Source organism: Argentina anserina, chromosome 7 (assembly GCF_933775445.1).
Source record: "Argentina anserina chromosome 7, drPotAnse1.1, whole genome shotgun sequence".
Lineage (NCBI taxonomy): Eukaryota > Viridiplantae > Streptophyta > Magnoliopsida > Rosales > Rosaceae > Argentina > Argentina anserina.
In genome coordinates, this window is record NC_065878.1 from 19,116,570 (window position 1) to 19,133,375 (window position 16,806).

The 16,806-nt window shown below is 44.4% G+C and overlaps 3 protein-coding genes and 1 non-coding gene across 4 annotated transcripts; 2 read left to right on the forward strand and 2 right to left on the reverse strand.

The window, feature by feature from the left end:
* Positions 1-3,291: 3,291 nt before the first annotated feature.
* Positions 3,292-3,921, reverse strand: LOC126803736 (uncharacterized). Its single transcript, XM_050531483.1, has one exon. The coding sequence runs from the start codon at positions 3,919-3,921 to the stop codon at positions 3,292-3,294; it is 630 nt and encodes a 209-aa protein (XP_050387440.1).
* Positions 3,922-7,734: 3,813 nt separating this feature from the next.
* On the forward strand, positions 7,735-7,806 carry TRNAK-UUU (transfer RNA lysine (anticodon UUU)). The gene has a single exon. It is a non-coding gene; the product is annotated as a tRNA-Lys (tRNA).
* A 439-nt stretch (positions 7,807-8,245) lies between these two features.
* LOC126803141 (uncharacterized) lies at positions 8,246-10,685 on the forward strand. Its single transcript, XM_050530897.1, has 9 exons — positions 8,246-8,314; positions 8,438-8,554; positions 8,681-8,954; positions 9,073-9,514; positions 9,618-9,717; positions 9,809-9,868; positions 9,961-10,044; positions 10,132-10,239; positions 10,377-10,685. Exons 1-9 carry the CDS (start codon positions 8,246-8,248, stop codon positions 10,683-10,685), a joined length of 1,563 nt encoding a protein of 520 aa, XP_050386854.1.
* Positions 10,686-10,873: 188 nt separating this feature from the next.
* LOC126801564 (AP3-complex subunit beta-A) lies at positions 10,874-16,460 on the reverse strand. The gene is made up of 11 exons (XM_050528954.1): positions 16,210-16,460; positions 16,038-16,114; positions 15,702-15,951; positions 14,938-15,558; positions 14,664-14,837; positions 14,381-14,507; positions 14,117-14,226; positions 13,585-13,785; positions 12,387-13,366; positions 11,631-11,900; positions 10,874-11,514 (listed from the first exon to the last, which is right to left on the reverse strand). Exons 1-11 carry the CDS (start codon positions 16,423-16,425, stop codon positions 11,145-11,147), a joined length of 3,396 nt encoding a protein of 1,131 aa, XP_050384911.1. The 5' UTR covers positions 16,426-16,460; the 3' UTR covers positions 10,874-11,144.
* Positions 16,461-16,806: the final 346 nt, after the last annotated feature.

A 16,806-nucleotide genomic window follows, 5' to 3' on the forward strand; every position in this document is an offset into this window, starting at 1 on the left:
AAGCTGACAGATGACGAGGTGGTCCAATGGATCGAAGATGTCTTCATGGAGTGGGGGCCGAAGGACGTGGATGTGGAGGCGAGGGAAAAGTTCCCCGCGATGCCGGGGAAGTTGGAGGATGGCATATACCCTATGTCTCTAGCGCTGAAGCAATACAGGTTGTTATTGGCCGAGGTTGCAGCGTTTTGGGGGGTGTAGCGGGATGGCAATCTCTTAGATGGATCGGAGGGAGGAGAAGGGACAGACCTTCCGGAGGAGGTGGTGGTGGGGTGGTGGAGAGAACCCGGAAGAGGTGGAGCAGCCCAACAACGGACCGGTGCTAGAGGAGATAGTCTCGGAGGTAACCGGTGAGCCGTGGTGGGTGACTCGAGCGCAGGGCGACTCGGAGGTGCAAGTTGAGACGCCGGCCGTGCCAGTCTCAGTGGCGGATGGAGGTGATAGGCCGGAGGCGGTGGAGCAGGCGGCTAAGGGCAGCCAGCGGAAAAAGAGGAGTCGGAGTGGCGGGGACCAGGATCAGAGGGCGAAGAGGATGAGGTCCGCCAGTGCGAAGACGAGGGTCGGGGTCCTGGCAGAGCTGGCCGAGGTCGGGGAGTTGGTGCCCACTTGAAGAGGATGGCGGGGCACATGAGGCACAGGTGCCAAGGGCCAATGATCCGGTACAGTGATGATGCCCGACTCAACTTCCAGGATATGGAGAAGCGGCTCACGCGAGTAAGCGTTGTTTTAGTTATGATTCTGATGTGATGGAGGCAAGGATTTAATTAATTTTGTATGCATGTGGAAGCCAAGGTGCACGTCGCCCGAGACTACTTGGAGGCCCAGTTACAAGCGAAGGCGACAGAGGACGAGCATGTCATTCAGGAGTACGACGCCGCCAATGAGTCGCTCCTGGTGAAGGTGAAGGAGTTGGAAGACTGATAGGTGGTCGACAACGCTTGGGTTAATGAAGCTAATAGGGCGGTTGGTGAGCTGCGGGGTGAGCTCCAAAAGAGCAAAGATTCTCTTGTTGAGAGCGATGCTAGGGTTGTCGAACTGGAGGGGCAACTGGCGGAGAGGGAGAAGGAGCTCGCGGCCTTGAAGGAGAATGAGCTCGCGGCCTTGAAGGAGAATGAGCTCACGGCCTTGAAGGAGAAGGAGAATGCATGGAATCAGGTGGCCGCGACCTTGGAGGACCAGAAAAAGGAGTGAAAGGAGATGCTTGACGCGGAGTGGGCCGAGAAGCTGACCCGAAAGCTGGCGGCAAAAAAAGCAGACTACACCCTACGCTGGCAGGCGGCGGATAAAGAGCATGTGGAAGAGCTCAAGAAGGAGAGGGCGGTGGCGCTGCAACGGTCGAAAGAGGCTTATCTAGATGGTTGCAGCGACGGCCGGCGAGAAAGGTTCATGGACGGGCGGCAAGACCTGTTCGAGTTTGGCCTTGATTGCGGCTTCGTCATCCTTGAAGACTCGCGGAAGCATCTCCAGTTTTCGGCGCTCGTGCCCGGCTAGCACGTGCAAGGCAGGATGCCACCCGCTGAGCCCACGCCCAATCTCTAAGTGGCCATGTCCTGAAATGCCCCGGTGCCTTCCCCACAGACACAGAGTCCAGGAGCCGGGCGAGGACATGGGTGGACGCCCTCAAAATCGCCGACGCCTCCATAGTGCGCCCAACCGAAGACCTTGATGCCAGAGCCCCAGCACGAGGGAACCCTCCGGCGACCTCCTCGACGCCCAAGATGCCATATAGTCGAGGTCGTGGTCGGAGGAGGTAAAGATCCTGGGAGGGGACGAGGCAGTCTTGTAGGGTAGCCTTATGAGTCTTTTGTCTTATAAATTTTCTGTTGAAATGTACTCTGTTGAAATTTACTAATGAAAATAGATTCAAACACTTGTACTGCAAATGGAGTTGATGATGTTTTGTCTTCCTTTTTTTTTACTAGCTCATTGAGCTTAACATTAGGCCATGTTTCTCCGAAGTTGAGTCCCAAATAAAACCTTGGTTATTGTTCCTAGTCAGATGGTTTGAACGTTCAACCGCCTAACAAATGGTAATTACAATCAAACTTTGGGAAAACTGTTAGTCACAAATCCAGTCCACGTGGCCAGCCGATTCATTTTGACAACCATAATTAGGGGTAACTGCTTTCCTTAATCTCCTTGTTTGCGCGAGAGATCTTGGCCGTTGGATCATGGCTTCTTCTCCTATAAAAAGAAGAGCACCTCAAGGATCAAAAACACAACAAACAACCATGGTTTCGGTTGTGCAGTCTCCTCTCTGGGTTTCAAAGCCTCTCTAAAATCTCAAATTCTTTCCTCCAGATTCAGTCATGTTTCCACAAACTGGTTTTAGGCGTAAAAACTCATACTCAAACATTAGGTTGGCGTAAAAACCTATCCTCATGTTAGACTTTCTTGGAATCCTTCGGATGGCCGGTGGTCGTCAACATCGCGGCCCAGCCGTCTCGAGGGTAGGCTGTGTAGGAGGGATGATAGCTTCTCCCAACCCTCCAGAAGCAAAGTGCAGCATGCTGCATACCAAGTTGGATCTCCTATGCACCACTTGACTGCTGAGATATATCGTGGTGGGAGTGGGGTAGGAAAGCCAATCTGCCTAGCGACCTTGCGTTCTCGTAGGCAACAGCAACGTGGAGCGAAGGAAAAGGGATTCTGAACAACCACCAAGGGTGACGATTGCAGGGCCCAGTAACTTAGTTTCTCGTTAATTGTATTTGTAGGAATGTCCCCGACCGGTACGGCCTGGGTTAGTGTAGGTCAATCGTGGCGTTCATGTATTGTTGTAAACATTGTTGTATGAATAAAAATTTCCGGGGTGATTTTGCCTTTGGCAATCAGTCGTTTGTTTTAGTTCATTTTGGCGAATAATCGTACAATAAATTGACATTTGAACCGAAATGAAGAACGTTATGGAGATAATCAAATCATATATCATGAAGGTCTTTGTTCATTAACTAAGTGAGTAGGAAAAATAGTACAAAGAAAATCCGGAGATAAACACAGTGGAGATGTAAAATTGGAGACCAACTATTGTAACGGAGATAACCACCGGGGGACTGAAACCAGGGGCCACTTGGGGAAGTAGCGGAAATGTTGAGCATTCTAGAGGTGAGCTAACTTGCATCCGAATATACCCTGAAGGTCGAACGTGGTCGGACCGGCCGCTTCGATTATTTCCATGGGACCTTCCCACTTAGGGTGTAAACCAACAGGTCGGGGCCACACCTCTATTATCACCCAATCCCCGACCCCTGGGGGTCGGGGATTGACCTTCTTATCGTAGTGTCAGGCGATGCGTTACTTTCCATTGATATTCCATAGGTGGGTGTTATCTCGACGTTCTTCTAGCAAGTCCATGTTGAGCTGGAGGTCAGTGACGTTCATATCTGGGTCGTTGCCCTCGACTCGCTTGGAGGGAACCTGAATCTTGACCGGGATTATGGCCTCAATGTCGAAAGCTAGAAGGAAAGGAGACTGCCCCGTTGCGTTCGTTGGGGTCGTCCGGAGTGCCCACAACACCTCTGGGAGTTTCTGAGCCCAAAGTCTGGTGATTTCGTTGAGGCGCTTCTTCAGGTTCTGCTTGATGAGTTTGTTGATGGCTTTGACCTGACCATTAGTCTGGGAGTGTACCGGGGAAGCATACAAGACGGTCGTGTCATTTTTATGGGCAAACGCTCGGAACTTGTCATTGTCAAACTGGGTGCTATTGTTCGTGACAAATGTCTCTGGGACACCGAATCGGCAGTAGACACAACGCCATAAAAAGGTAATCACACGGTCCGTGGCGAATTTTGTCATTGGTTCTGCCCCTATCCACTTGGTGTGGTAGTCCACTGCCATAATGAAATACTTGAATTGCTCTGGGGCGACTAGTAGTTCCCCAATCAAGTCAAATCTCCACTGTGCGAATGAGACTGGGGAGATCATAACTAAGAGCAGGGGAGATGGGCGACTGATGTAGTTGGCATACTAGTGGCATTGTATACATGCCCCAACTATAGCGTAGGCGTCGGCCATCCATTGTTGGCCAGTAATACCCGATCTGGAGGGCTTTAAAGACTAGGTTCCGCGCTCTAGCATGGTTGCCACATATCCCACCATGCAACTCGTTTAACACTTGTCGACCCTGCTCCGGGGTCAAACATTTGAGCTGCGAGAAAGATTGACCGAGCTGGTAAAGTTTACCATCGCGGACCATGTAGAGGGTGGCCTTATGTCGTTGGTATTTTGCTTCGGTCTCGTCGAGCGGCAAGTGGCCGGTTGTCAAATAGGCAATAAAGGGGTCCATCCACGATGATGAGGGAGCTTGCTCGATGGCAAAAATCTCTTAATAGGGTCGGGGATGCTTAATTGTTCCAGGGTTTTCACATGTACACCGGGCGTCGCCACCTCTCCGGGTCGGAGGTAGATAGTCATGCGAGAGCATCCACTTTAGCATTTTTAGCTCGGGCGATCTGTTTGATTTCGAAGTGGTTGAACTTCTGGAGCAGTGACCCAGCCAAATTCTAGTATGAGGTGAGCTGGAGGAGGTTGGATTGGTAGTTTCTTTCAACCTAATTGACCACCAATTGGGAGTCGCTGTAAATCCGGACGTTGGTGGCCTCCAATTCTTGGCACAACTGGATTCCGGCGATCAGTGCCTCATACTCTGTTGTATTGTTAAAGGCGTCAAACTAGAACCAGAGAGCATATGGGTATTCATTCCCTTCCGGGTCAATGATGATCATACATGAGCCGCTGCAGTTCTTGTTGGCCGAGCCATCGACATAGAGTTCCCACATTGGCGCCGGTGCAGTTGCCGCTACGTTGGGATGTGTGATGTTTTCATGGCGTTTTCTGCGGGGATAAACTCCTCAATGAAATAGGCAGCCGCCTGTCCTTTCACCGTTGTCCGAGGCCAGAATTAAATATCAAATTCTCCAAGCTCAACTGCCCACTTCACCAATCGCCCCGACGTTTCTGCCTTTTGGAGTACCTGGCGTAACAGTTGGTTGGTCAATACATAGATAGTATGGGCTTGGACGTATTGTCGGAAGTGTTAGGCGGTAGTGATTAGTGCTAAGGTGAGTTTTTCGATTTCCGGATATCTGGTCTCAGGGCCATTCAGACCTTTGTCGTTGTAGTACACCGGGAGTTCTTTGGTTTCTTCCCGCCAGACTAGGATGGAGCTCACTGCCGTTTGAGAAACCGCCAAGTACATGAATAAAATTTCTCCAGTACTAGGGTTGACAACGCCGGGACTGACCCTAGGTATTCCCTGGACCGGAGAAAAGTCGTCTCCTCTCTTGGCCCCAGGTGATATCTTTCTTGTGCTGAGTCCGGAGCAATTAGAAAAATGGTGCGCACTTATCCGTCAGGCGAGAGGTGAAGCGGGCAAAGGCTACCACCCGGCCAGCGAGGCATTGGACTTCATTCATGGTTGATGGCGACTTCATGTCCATTATTTCTTGGACCTTTTCGGAGTTAGCCTCAATGCCTCTTTCACTCACCATGAAGCCCAAGAACTTGCCTCCCGTTACGCCCATCACACATTTAGCCGAGTTCAGCCTTATGCCATAGTGGAAGAGGATGGAGAATACTTTGTCGAGGTTGGCAATATGTCCCTTTGGCGTTTTGCTCTTGATGACCATGTCATCTACATATACTTCCATGGTCTCGCCTATTTATTTCTTGAACATGTGAGTGATTGCCCTCTGGTAAGTTGCCCCGGTGTTTTTTAAGCTGAACGACATGACCTGATAGTAGTACAGTCCCTTATCAGTCACGAAGGCAGTGTCCTCTTGGTGATCTGGGTGCATCTTGATTTGATTGTAGCCCGAATAGGTGTCTAAGAAACTCAGTAGCCCGAAACCGGCAGTCATGTCGACTAGCTGGTCTATTCGGGGGAGTAGGAAGCTGTCAATCGGGCAGATCTGGTTCAGGTTGGTGTAGTCCACGCACATTCTCCACGAGCCATTTGGCTTCTTAACCATCACCACGTTAGAGACCCACTTGGGGTAGCTGATCTCCCGGATGAACTTGATGTCCCATAGTCGCCCGACCTCTGCCTGAATCGCCTAATATTTCTCTTTGTCAAAGGCCCGATGCTTCTAACGTACTGGCCTAGACCCCGGTAAGATATTTAACTTGTGGGAGATGAAGTCGGTGGAGATACCGGGCATGTCCGCATATGACTAGGCGAAGACGTGATGATGTTCCCTGAGATATGTCACCAGCTGGGTCCTGAGACTTGGCCCTAAGCTCGTTCCGATACGAATCTTCCGGTCTGGATGGGGGTCTGACAGGCTTATCCATTCGGTCTCCTCTACGACTGCCAGATGTGCCCGCAAGGGATGTTTGGCGGCTTTCTTCCTTTGCACTTTGGAGAGCTTGTTCCCCGTTGGGGCCTCTTTCGGAGAATCATCAATGACCTCCGCCGGAGCCACCGTTAGCATCTCATACGGTCTTCGTCCCGCCAAGATGAGGTCGAGATGGTTCTGAAGCATGTCGATCTCATTTCCTCTGATTTTCAGGATTTCGCCTAGGGTCAGCACCTTTAGCATAAGCATGTGGCCGGTAATTATACATTGCAAACCTCATAGCTCATCCCGGCCTAGGATGGCTTTGTAGGAGGACGGACAGTCCATAATGAGGAACCTGGTGGTGATTCTTGTTTGCTTTGTCCCCAAACCGAGCTCCAGGGTCATACGGACACAGCCAAGGGGCAGCACAATCTCCCTGGAAAAGCTGACCAACGCGTCATGATTTTTTAGATTTTCGTCCGGTCTCGTTTGAGTTTGCGATAATAGTTGACTAACATAACACTGACCGTCGCCCCGGTGTCCACCAGTACCCTCCGGCACGAGTAATGGTCGACTTGTGCAGTTATCAGCAACATGTCGGTCTAGGAGGTCCGAACGGGTCCTTCCCCTCAGGAGAACTGGATCGTGTCCCAAGTAGCCGATGCGGCTTTGACTCCCTGGCTGAGCTTGTAGAGCTCCAAATTCTATTGCCTCTTTGTTGATTTGTGGGGCGGAGCCTAGATCGCCCCGCAGCGCAAGGTTGCAAAAGGCAATAGACTTTGGAGCTCTACAAGCTCAGCCAGGGAGTCAAAGCTGCATCGGCTACTTGGGACATGCAGGCTGGATCGGTACAAGTCCTTGATTCCCTCAATCCCTCCGTCCTTGATTCCGGCAGCATGGGTGGGTGGTCATATCCATGGTATAGGGTTTGAGAAGAAGATAGAGATTTGAGAGAAAAGAGCTATCACTGTATTGATTTGAGAAAAGATAGGGAAAGAGTAGAGGCAAGAAACGGCTTCAGAGATCTTCAAAGCCAATCCGTCTATGTTTTTAGATGGTTTCTGATCAATTTCAAGTGTGGGTTTCTTCCATGTTGTTCTTTCGTCGTCGTTCTTCAATTCCGACAATAACCTTCTCAGCAACGTCCTCCGCCATAACCACTGTTGAGGATCGTTATCCCGATGTCATAGCAGCCACTAAGAGACCACATTGAGATCTGGGATGGCTGGGAGCCCAGTTGAGCAACTGCTGTAATTTGGGTGAGAAGCAAAGTTGTTGGATTTCTGGTTCCTGGAAAGAAATTGGATGTTGATTCAGAAATTGATGGTTTCTGGGTACTGCTAGGAATGTGTAGAGATGTTGTGTATCTTACAAAAACCAACAACAACCATAGTCTCATGCTTACCCACGTGCTGTGTAATGGACCCGTGTACTGAATTTTGGGACTGCATTAACATTTGTCGTCTTAGCTCAGCCGGTAGAGCACACGGCTTTTACCTGTGTGTCATGGGTTCGATTCCCACATACGGCAAGTCAGTCTTTGTTTTTGTGCTTTGTTGTTTTTTTGTCTTTCATCTGCAACTTTACTATTTTCACTGTACAATATATTCATGGGGTTCACGTCCTCATCACACTTACTGTTGAAAATTAAATTCCATGCCATAAGCAAGCAACTTGGACAAAAAAGAGAGAGCTAGCTTCATGGGATGGCCATGTATTACACACCTAAATAATAATAACACACCAACTTCCCAAACCAACACACAGATACCCCCACCGCACCATTCTAGCTCATTCATGCATGTCAGTTTCCCTAATCTGTTTCATTGCCTCCCTCTTGTTTTCTACCTACTTTTACCTTAATGGTACCCACGACATGGCACCTCAATCTCTCATTGCTTCCATTACTTCTTCTCCTCCCGGGAATTCGTGTTCTCAGAGTCCTCAGCTGGGTTTTGTCTGCGTAAAATATGAAACTCGAAGAGCTTCTAATGCAACGAAGCGAGGAGAAGCAGAAGAGACTTGTTCTTGAGGAAGAGGTGAAAATAGCCACTCGTAGAATTTTGTTGCTTATATCTATTAGATAGAAGTTCGTCACTTAAGAAGCTGAAAGTAGTTGACACTTCACACTTGCTTACATGTGTGTATTTCTTCTTCTACAGGTTCTGAAATTGCAAGAAGAGTTGGATGGGGAGCAAACACTTAATAGTGTTCTCCACTGTGCACTTTATGGACCTGCTCTGTCACACCCATGTCTACTCTCATTGCTTCCACCTCAGGTATAATTTATCTTCATACGGAGACAACATTTTGTTAGTTTTTGAGGAAGATGGCTTAAATGTTGTTAGAGTGGAAAGAGATTTGAGAAAGAGGGTTTACATGTTGTTTAATTCATACTATGAAAGGTTCAGAAGCTATTTTCGGAGCTGGATATGATGGAAGATGAGATCAGTGGGCTCGAAAGGAAATTAGAAGAGCTGAAACTGATGTTGTACAAGGAGAGAGTTCAAACAAAAGAGTGGGAGATGCATAGGAGACAGTGGGAACAGAATCAAGCATTGTCCAGAGCTGGAAATCAGTCACTGATTGATGGATCGAGATCACAGAACTATGAAGCATTGGGAAAAGAAAAAGGGAGAGTAAGGGATAGAAGATCCTCTGTTGGCTGTGCTTCTGATATGCAAAGGTGGAATTTCACAAAGACTGATGGTAAACTACTTTGTTAATAGAAAAACGAGCAATGAGGTTACAGTGTTACACGTACTTTTGGCTTCGATCGAACTCATAGTTTTTTTTGTTTCTTGTGCCTTTTCAGCTGGAGAGATTGCTGAAATGTCAAGGAGAATAAGCAGAAGAAGCAAAATTCAAAGAGTTCTGGATAATGGAAGTGGCATTCTTAAACCAAATGAGCTCTCGGAACAGTTGCTCAAGTGCCTTATAGGCATTTTTCTTGAACTAAAGCAGACCTCATTGGATAAAGAGGGGTCATCATCTGTTGTGACAAAGCTTACTCTCTCTTGTATGAACTCAAAAGGGTTCATGCCGAAAACCTCATTCAACTGCAAATCATCTGCGATCTTCCACTACAACACATCACATGTTGACCCGTACTGCATTTTTTCAGATATAGATGGCGATGGCCGTGATGTTGGCCCATATAAGGACTTCATCCAGATTACAAGAAGCTCATTAGACATCAGACGCTTAACGGATTGTTCTAATGAATTTGAACAATTGAGGTGGCTTGCAGATCCTGTCAGCAATGTTGATTTTCAATTTGTCACATATTCCAAACTATTGTTTGTTTAATTTCAACATAATACTTTCTTGTATTTTGTTCAGGAAATTAATGCATCAATTGTGTGTTGTGGACTTGACTTACTTGACCTACAAGCAGAAGCTAGCATTCTGGATTAACATCTACAATGCCTGCATCATGCATGTACTGTAAGACATCTTAAGTAACAATTAGCAGGAAGACAGAAAGATTGAGTGTGATATCTGATGTGAGCTTCTGTATATCAAAATTTCAGGCATTTCTGGAACATGGGTTTCCTTCTACACAAGAAAAGCTACTTGCACTTATGAACAAGGTACATAAGTGCCTGATTGATTCACAATTTCAATAGTATTTATGGCGTAAAACACTAAAAAAATCAACTGATAATAGTACCATGTTCATTAGGCTGCACTGAATGTCGGTGGCATAGTGCTTAATGCTTTAGCTATTGAGCATTTCATACTCCGACATCCATTAGAAACGAAACATGTAAGTGAAACCATATCCACCCATATACGATACATTGAACCTTCATCTCTAATCTACTATCTGATCAGTTTACATCTGAATTAGTAGGGACCTGCTTTTGAGAAAGAAATGCTACTGAGACATGCCTATGGTTTAGGATACCCTGAACCAAATGTGACCTTTGCTCTCTGCAGAGGAAGTTGGTCCTCACCAGCAGTAAGTCTATCATTGCTCTCCCAATTCAATTCAGAAACGCATATATTTTCTCCATCTATTCCAAACTGTATTTCTCCATCTACTATGCTCTTTCCAAACTGTATTTCTACGAAACTAACACCTGATCTGATGTGCAGTTAAGGGTCTATACCTCAGAGGAGATAGTGAATGAGCTAGAGAGGGCGGAAGTAGAGTACTTGGAAGCTTCGGTAGGAGTTACTAGCAAGAAGAGAATTGTGGTGCCAAAGCTTCTACAATGGCACATGCGCGATTTTGCAGATGACATGGACTCGCTGCTGGAATGGATTTACAACCAATTGCCGCGATCAGGATCTCTGAAAAGATTGATAATGGAGTGCTTGAATGGTGAAACAAAGTCACCCGTAAACAGAATGGTCGAAATCCAGCCTTATGAATCGGAGTTCCGCTATTTACTGCCATTATGACCAAATGATATAGAATCAAAATGTAAGTCCCATGTAAAAGATTTTGACTTGTGGTCATTATTCATTGCACACTTCCAAACATCGTGGAAATGTACCTCAGCTTCGACATTATATCTGCAACTTAACTACGTTACCTTTTGTGTTCCATCGAGTCAAAGAACTGACACCACATATTTTCAAAGAAAACGAGAAAGAGCTTTATATATCAGAAGTAGAAGCACTGTACAACAAACCAAGAGCAGCAAATACAATCAGGAATAAAGAAAAAAACCTCACTCTCTAGCGAAAAGAATGAACATACTCTCAGATAATTCCTAAAGAAAGTATGATCACATGCTTTTGCCTACTGTACAAAAAACTGCATGAACAGATACAACACGTTTAGAAAACTGTAGCACAGCATCTGTATTTCCTAATTTCTCTTAATATCTGAATATTCATTCGCGACATCCCTACCAATTACACGTGGGAGTGAGAGGGCTCAACCAAGAAATTCACAATTCTGTTCAAAAAATTTAACCCAAACACAGTTTCTTCACAATTCACTTTGACTGTCAGTTCCAGCGGTTCAGAACATCTACCTTCTACGGTAATGGTAATTAAGCAGGGGACTGAGGTTCTCAAGAGCTTGCTGCCAAAGCGTAAGCACAAACCTGTTGCATCATCAAGCTTTGCTGTCACCGGCATGTCAACAGATACAAGATACAGATTCGCATTGCTAAGCATCTTCAATGCAAGACTTCGGCAGATTACAAGAAATTTGTCTTCTACCAGAGAATGGTCACCCTTGTTCTTGTCTAAATCATCGATGTGATCAACAAAATTGCACCTGTTTTGCAAAAAAATGACATTCAATCTACATTACCCAACAAAGACGTACAATAGAATGAAGATTTTGAAATCCATAACTCATAATTTTATAATCCAGAAAATAAATCACTTTACCTTCTTGTGCATTCAAACATTCCTCGCAGTTGAGACTCCTTAACTATGTAGCCATCAACATCCAAAGGAAGAGCTCTTACAAAGTATCCAATGTCGGGCCTTAACTTAACAGGATGCCTCTTGCCATTGCAATACAAGGTGAGTTTTAGAGGCAAGAGGTGGTGATGGAAGCGAACTTGGATGATTCTTGTCATTGTCTGACCAGACTCCAGAGAAGTGATCTCTTCTACAGAAGACAGATTTGGAGCATTATTTTGAGATACCACGGAGCTGCATTGTCAAGATAAATCATGGCAGAAGATTAGTCGTGACCAAAGCAAAAGATGTCATGAGGAGGAAGTAACATAATCCCTGATAAAATTAACCATGCTGAACAGTAGTTCTCCAAACTATAAAGCATCAAGCACAGACCAGAGTCTGTCGGAAACCAACTACACATTACGTAATTACCTTAACTATTGAGAGGAAAAACCCCCAGTAAAAATTATACTAATTGTAGAATTGACTTCCACCAAAACGGAAAATACAAAAAAAAGAAAAAGAGAACAAGATTAAGGATGGTGAGAAAAGCTAATAGTAGACCCTAAATTACAAGAGATTTGTGGCTATGCGATTTTATGTGAGCCATTGAGTGTAATCAAAACAACAGGAAAAGAAAAACGTCTTTATTTTTTGAACAAAATGCAAAATTCAAGTAGTCCAATTAAAACAAACATGTTCTTAATTAAATGATATCAGAAAATATATGTAAAATACCTTTCATGCATATCCGAAGACTGGTCTCCAGAGTCGCTTTTGTCAGATTCTTCGTCAACCAAATTTATATCAGACATGATCTCGTTTGAACAATTTTTGAAGGAAACTTCTATACATATAAATAGAGGAGAGATGTCTGAAATCTCAGATGAAAATGAGTAGTCAACCTTTAAGCCGTTTCCATTCACAGGGTCCAAGAGTGCATAGCTTTTAGGTTTAACTTGTCCTCCAACATCCCCTATGGAAATTCTTGCAGAAGATCTACGGACTTGATTTTGTTCTGGATTATTTGAGCTCGAAAAACCAGGCTGTTCGTCCAACCATGATTCCAAAGCTCTCTTTGACAACAATACCCCAAAATCAGAAGCAGATTGAGAAGTTCCATTTTTCACTTCATGGACATTGCAAACATCTGCTAACTGAATCAACGGATTTGAATTGTCATCATCTTCACTTGCTGAACCATCCTCCTCACTGCCACCGCTGCCACTACGATTAGAATCTTGAGAACTATAAGTAGAATAATTCTCCTCATCCAAAGTGTCAGAGACCGAATTCTGATCATCTGTCGCGTATGCGTCACTGTTAGCGACTCCCTCCCCAAATTCATTTATTTTTAGGCCATCAGAGAGCATGGTACAGGGCTTCGGAAGAGGTTCATACCCAGGAGCAGCATGAAGTACTATTTGTGATAAAGAGCCAGGAAGATAGAATCGGTGATCAATGGGCTCAGATGAATTCGATTTTGTTTGACCTCTAAACAAGTATTTCGCAAGGGCACATGAAATATCCGTATTTTGTGACAAATTATTGTTTTCCTCCTTCAGAGCTTGAGAATCCAGATAAGATGACAAAAGATTCTTCAGGAAATAAGCACGGTCGCGAACATCGTAGCTTAAGTCACACTTGGCTAGTTCCAGCACATAACTCAAAATTTTTTGGATGGTTGACCGATCATTCCCTTGAGTATGCAATAAAACCTAGAAAACAGATAACCCCGAGATTCAGACACAGAAGTCCAACACATATTTAGTTGGAGAAGAAACTCATAACAAGTACAAACAAAACAATTTCTTTGTATACTTTTTTGTCAAAACATTTAAGTGCTCTAGGATTTTAAAACAACCTTCCATCAAAGTTATGCAAATATTAGAAGACGTTATATGAAGTTATGAACCACAATTGTTTCTTGAAGTACCTTAACAGTAGTATTACAAATTTGAAGCTTTGACTCCAGCTCTTCTGAAGTAAAGCACCTTGCAAGATACTTGAGCACAGTTGTTAACATCCTTGGAATTATACCACCTAAAGAGTTATACTCCCCGACCATCCAAACTATCATTGCCCGAGCAGCAGGCACCTTCACCGAATTTAAACTGCAAACCAGCTGAATAATAACCTTGAAAAACACATCAAAGTTAGTCATAAGGGCCTGAAAAGAAGCTCAACATAGAGAATACATGTAAGGTCAACAAAATCCCACTATATTAGAAAATCAACTGCAAACCCCAACCAGAGTACCAGACCCAATAATGAGGCAAATGAACCCAAATGTTTTTAGTTAAATGAAGTATGTAATGAGCAGTAAATTTTACTACAAGAGACTTGGTGCACAATCAAGTTTTCCTAGATTCAGTATTCACATCTTATTGGATACTTGTGCAAAATCAATAGCAGAGTAGGAAAAGAAAATGTACGTGCCAACAACTAAGCAGAAAAATGGAGACTACCTTCTCATGACTGAGTGGATCTCGCTGAACGATTGATTTAATTGACATTATTGCTTGAATCAATATATTTGCTTCTCCTTCCACAGACCCAAATTCCCCAGTCATAATTTCTACAAGATTAGACACTACTTCAGACGACAAAAGGTTTTAAAAAAAAAGCCCCAGTCATAATTTCTGCAAGATTAGACACTACTTCAGACGACAAAAAGTAAAAAAAAAAGTTTTTTTTTTTGTGATTTACAACAATCCGAGTAGATCACTAACGCTGTCTGGTCAAAGCCAATAGAAATTCCAAGCATGTGTTTGCCATTTTTGGATGTCGTTGCCCACAGATACCAATTCCAGCAACAGTATCAGCAGCAAATCTCCTGTCTGGATCTCTAATATAATCCTAGGAACACATGAAAGTAATAAGCTAACAATACATACCTTTTATTACATGTGTGTGTGTGTGTATTATCATATGCTTGTATAAAAGTATCCAATATAAAACTTATCGGCCTTGAGAGGAATGATCAAACCAAATATAAAAAGCCAGACAAAATACCTGAAACTCTTTGAGAACAAGTGGAATTGATGAATCTGTTACTACGTGAGCCAGTATGTCAAGTTTCAAGGCTTTAATTTGATATGAATCTGATGAGCATATGAAGAAGTCTTCAAAGTACGGAGAGAAGAGTGAAGGAATTGCTTTAGCAAACACTTGAATGTTGCACCAAACCTGCACTGGTCAATAAGAAAACTATCCTCACCATTTTACCAACTGTAACCTAGTTATAATAATAGAACACAAGGTTCAAACACAAGGAAATGTTAAATACCACATATTTAGAGGCAGCAGATGATCTTTGGATGAACAGGAGTGGTTTAACGATTCTTCTTACTTCCTCCATTGGTGACATAATCCAGTGTACACCAGCAGCGGCTAGTACAACTGCACTATTATTACTCCATAACAATGGTGAGGTACAACGCAGCAGGAACTTCACATCCTCATTATTGTTTCCAAGTGTAAAACGTGGATTAAATTCAGATGAATCTTTACTCATGAAACCCGCTCGTGATAAATATTCATCTGGCCCTTCAATATAACATCGAAAGACAACATTTGCCAATTCAGACTCATGCAGACCACTCATGTCACCATCCTCTTCTAATACAGAATTTGTGTCGCCTGATTCCTTTTGAAATTTAAAATTCTCTGTGTGATGCAAAGAAGCCATAATGGATTCCTGCACAAACCCATGCCTTGCAATTACGTAGCGCAAAAGGATCCCAATTAAAACTATTTGACCCCATTCTTCAACATCAGGAAGAACCTCGCATAACCTCCGATAGTTTCTTCCAATCAAAGACAAATTATTTGGACAAATTGAAGAGAAGGCAGCGGCAGCAGCTCCAACAACACAAGGGGAATGGTCATTCAACAGTATACCAATAATCTGCACAATGTAGGATATCACACTAATGTTAATACAGCTGTAGTAAATACAAACTCTTTGCTCCATTTCTCCACCAAATAATATGGAGATATCAACAATCCATAACAACAACTAAAACAATGGAGCATATAGATGAATCAGACCTCTTCAATACCGGCATTATACTCCTCGAGCCGCAAATCATGCAGCTTCGGAAGTGCATTCGCAGCGCATTTCCGAACATACACGGACGGATCCCTAGCACATTTCCCCACCGCAACCATAACCAACGGTACAATAACATGCAGCCGGATCCCAGCCATGGCTCGCAGCGCCCACGCCCTCACCAACGGATTCGGATCCCCCAGATCCCTCTGGAAGCAATTAATCGAAAGCAATGCCTCATTCGGACGCCTGCAACATCAAATACTCAAATTTCCAACTCACAGAACGAATTTCAAAAGGTTAAACAATTAGTGATCGATCAAGATTAAACATACTTGTGAGCATAATGCAGCAGGTACAAGTACACCAGCTTCTTAACCTCCGCTGACTGCGTCGCTACGTTCTTAACAACCTGCGGTTCCGATTCACCGGAGTTGAAGCTAAATTATGCGATTTGTGATTTGAGCATATTGAAATTTGAAAAGGAGAAAAGAGAGAGGGAATCACCTGAGGGAAGAAATTGGAGACGTCGAAGCCCTGGGCGATGAGAGCGAGGAGGCGTTTGAGAGCTTCGCACTTCTCGGAGTCGAACTTGCTGTCGAGGAGAGGAGCGATGCTGACGTCTTCGGGGTCATCGTAGAGGTGGGCGTCGGTGCCGATCCGGAAGACTACTGTCGACACTTTGCTTAGAGTATCGGCGGTGGCGGAGAATTGACTGAACATTTTTTTTCCGGTGGTTTTTGGTTTTTTTTTTTTAACTCCCGGAGCTAATTATGTGTGTGTTTTGATAGAGCGGGAGTGACTAGCTCCAGTGACTTGCTTGTGTCAGAGAAACTAATCTTTTAGTTGATGCTCTTGTTCTGAAATATTCATGAAAGATTCATTGATGCACTCGTATCGTAACTCCAAATTCCAAATGTCAATAAACTCCTTTGATGCTCGCCTACCTTCCATAAGAGCTTCCTCTCTCATACAAAGTTAGCTCAACATGACAGGTCTAGCCTCAATTCTGAAAAACGTTAGTAACTCCCCTAGTAGTAACAGCATGCTCGAATCCTCTCTGGCATGAGTTTTATCTCACACATCACACATTTCAAATAGAAA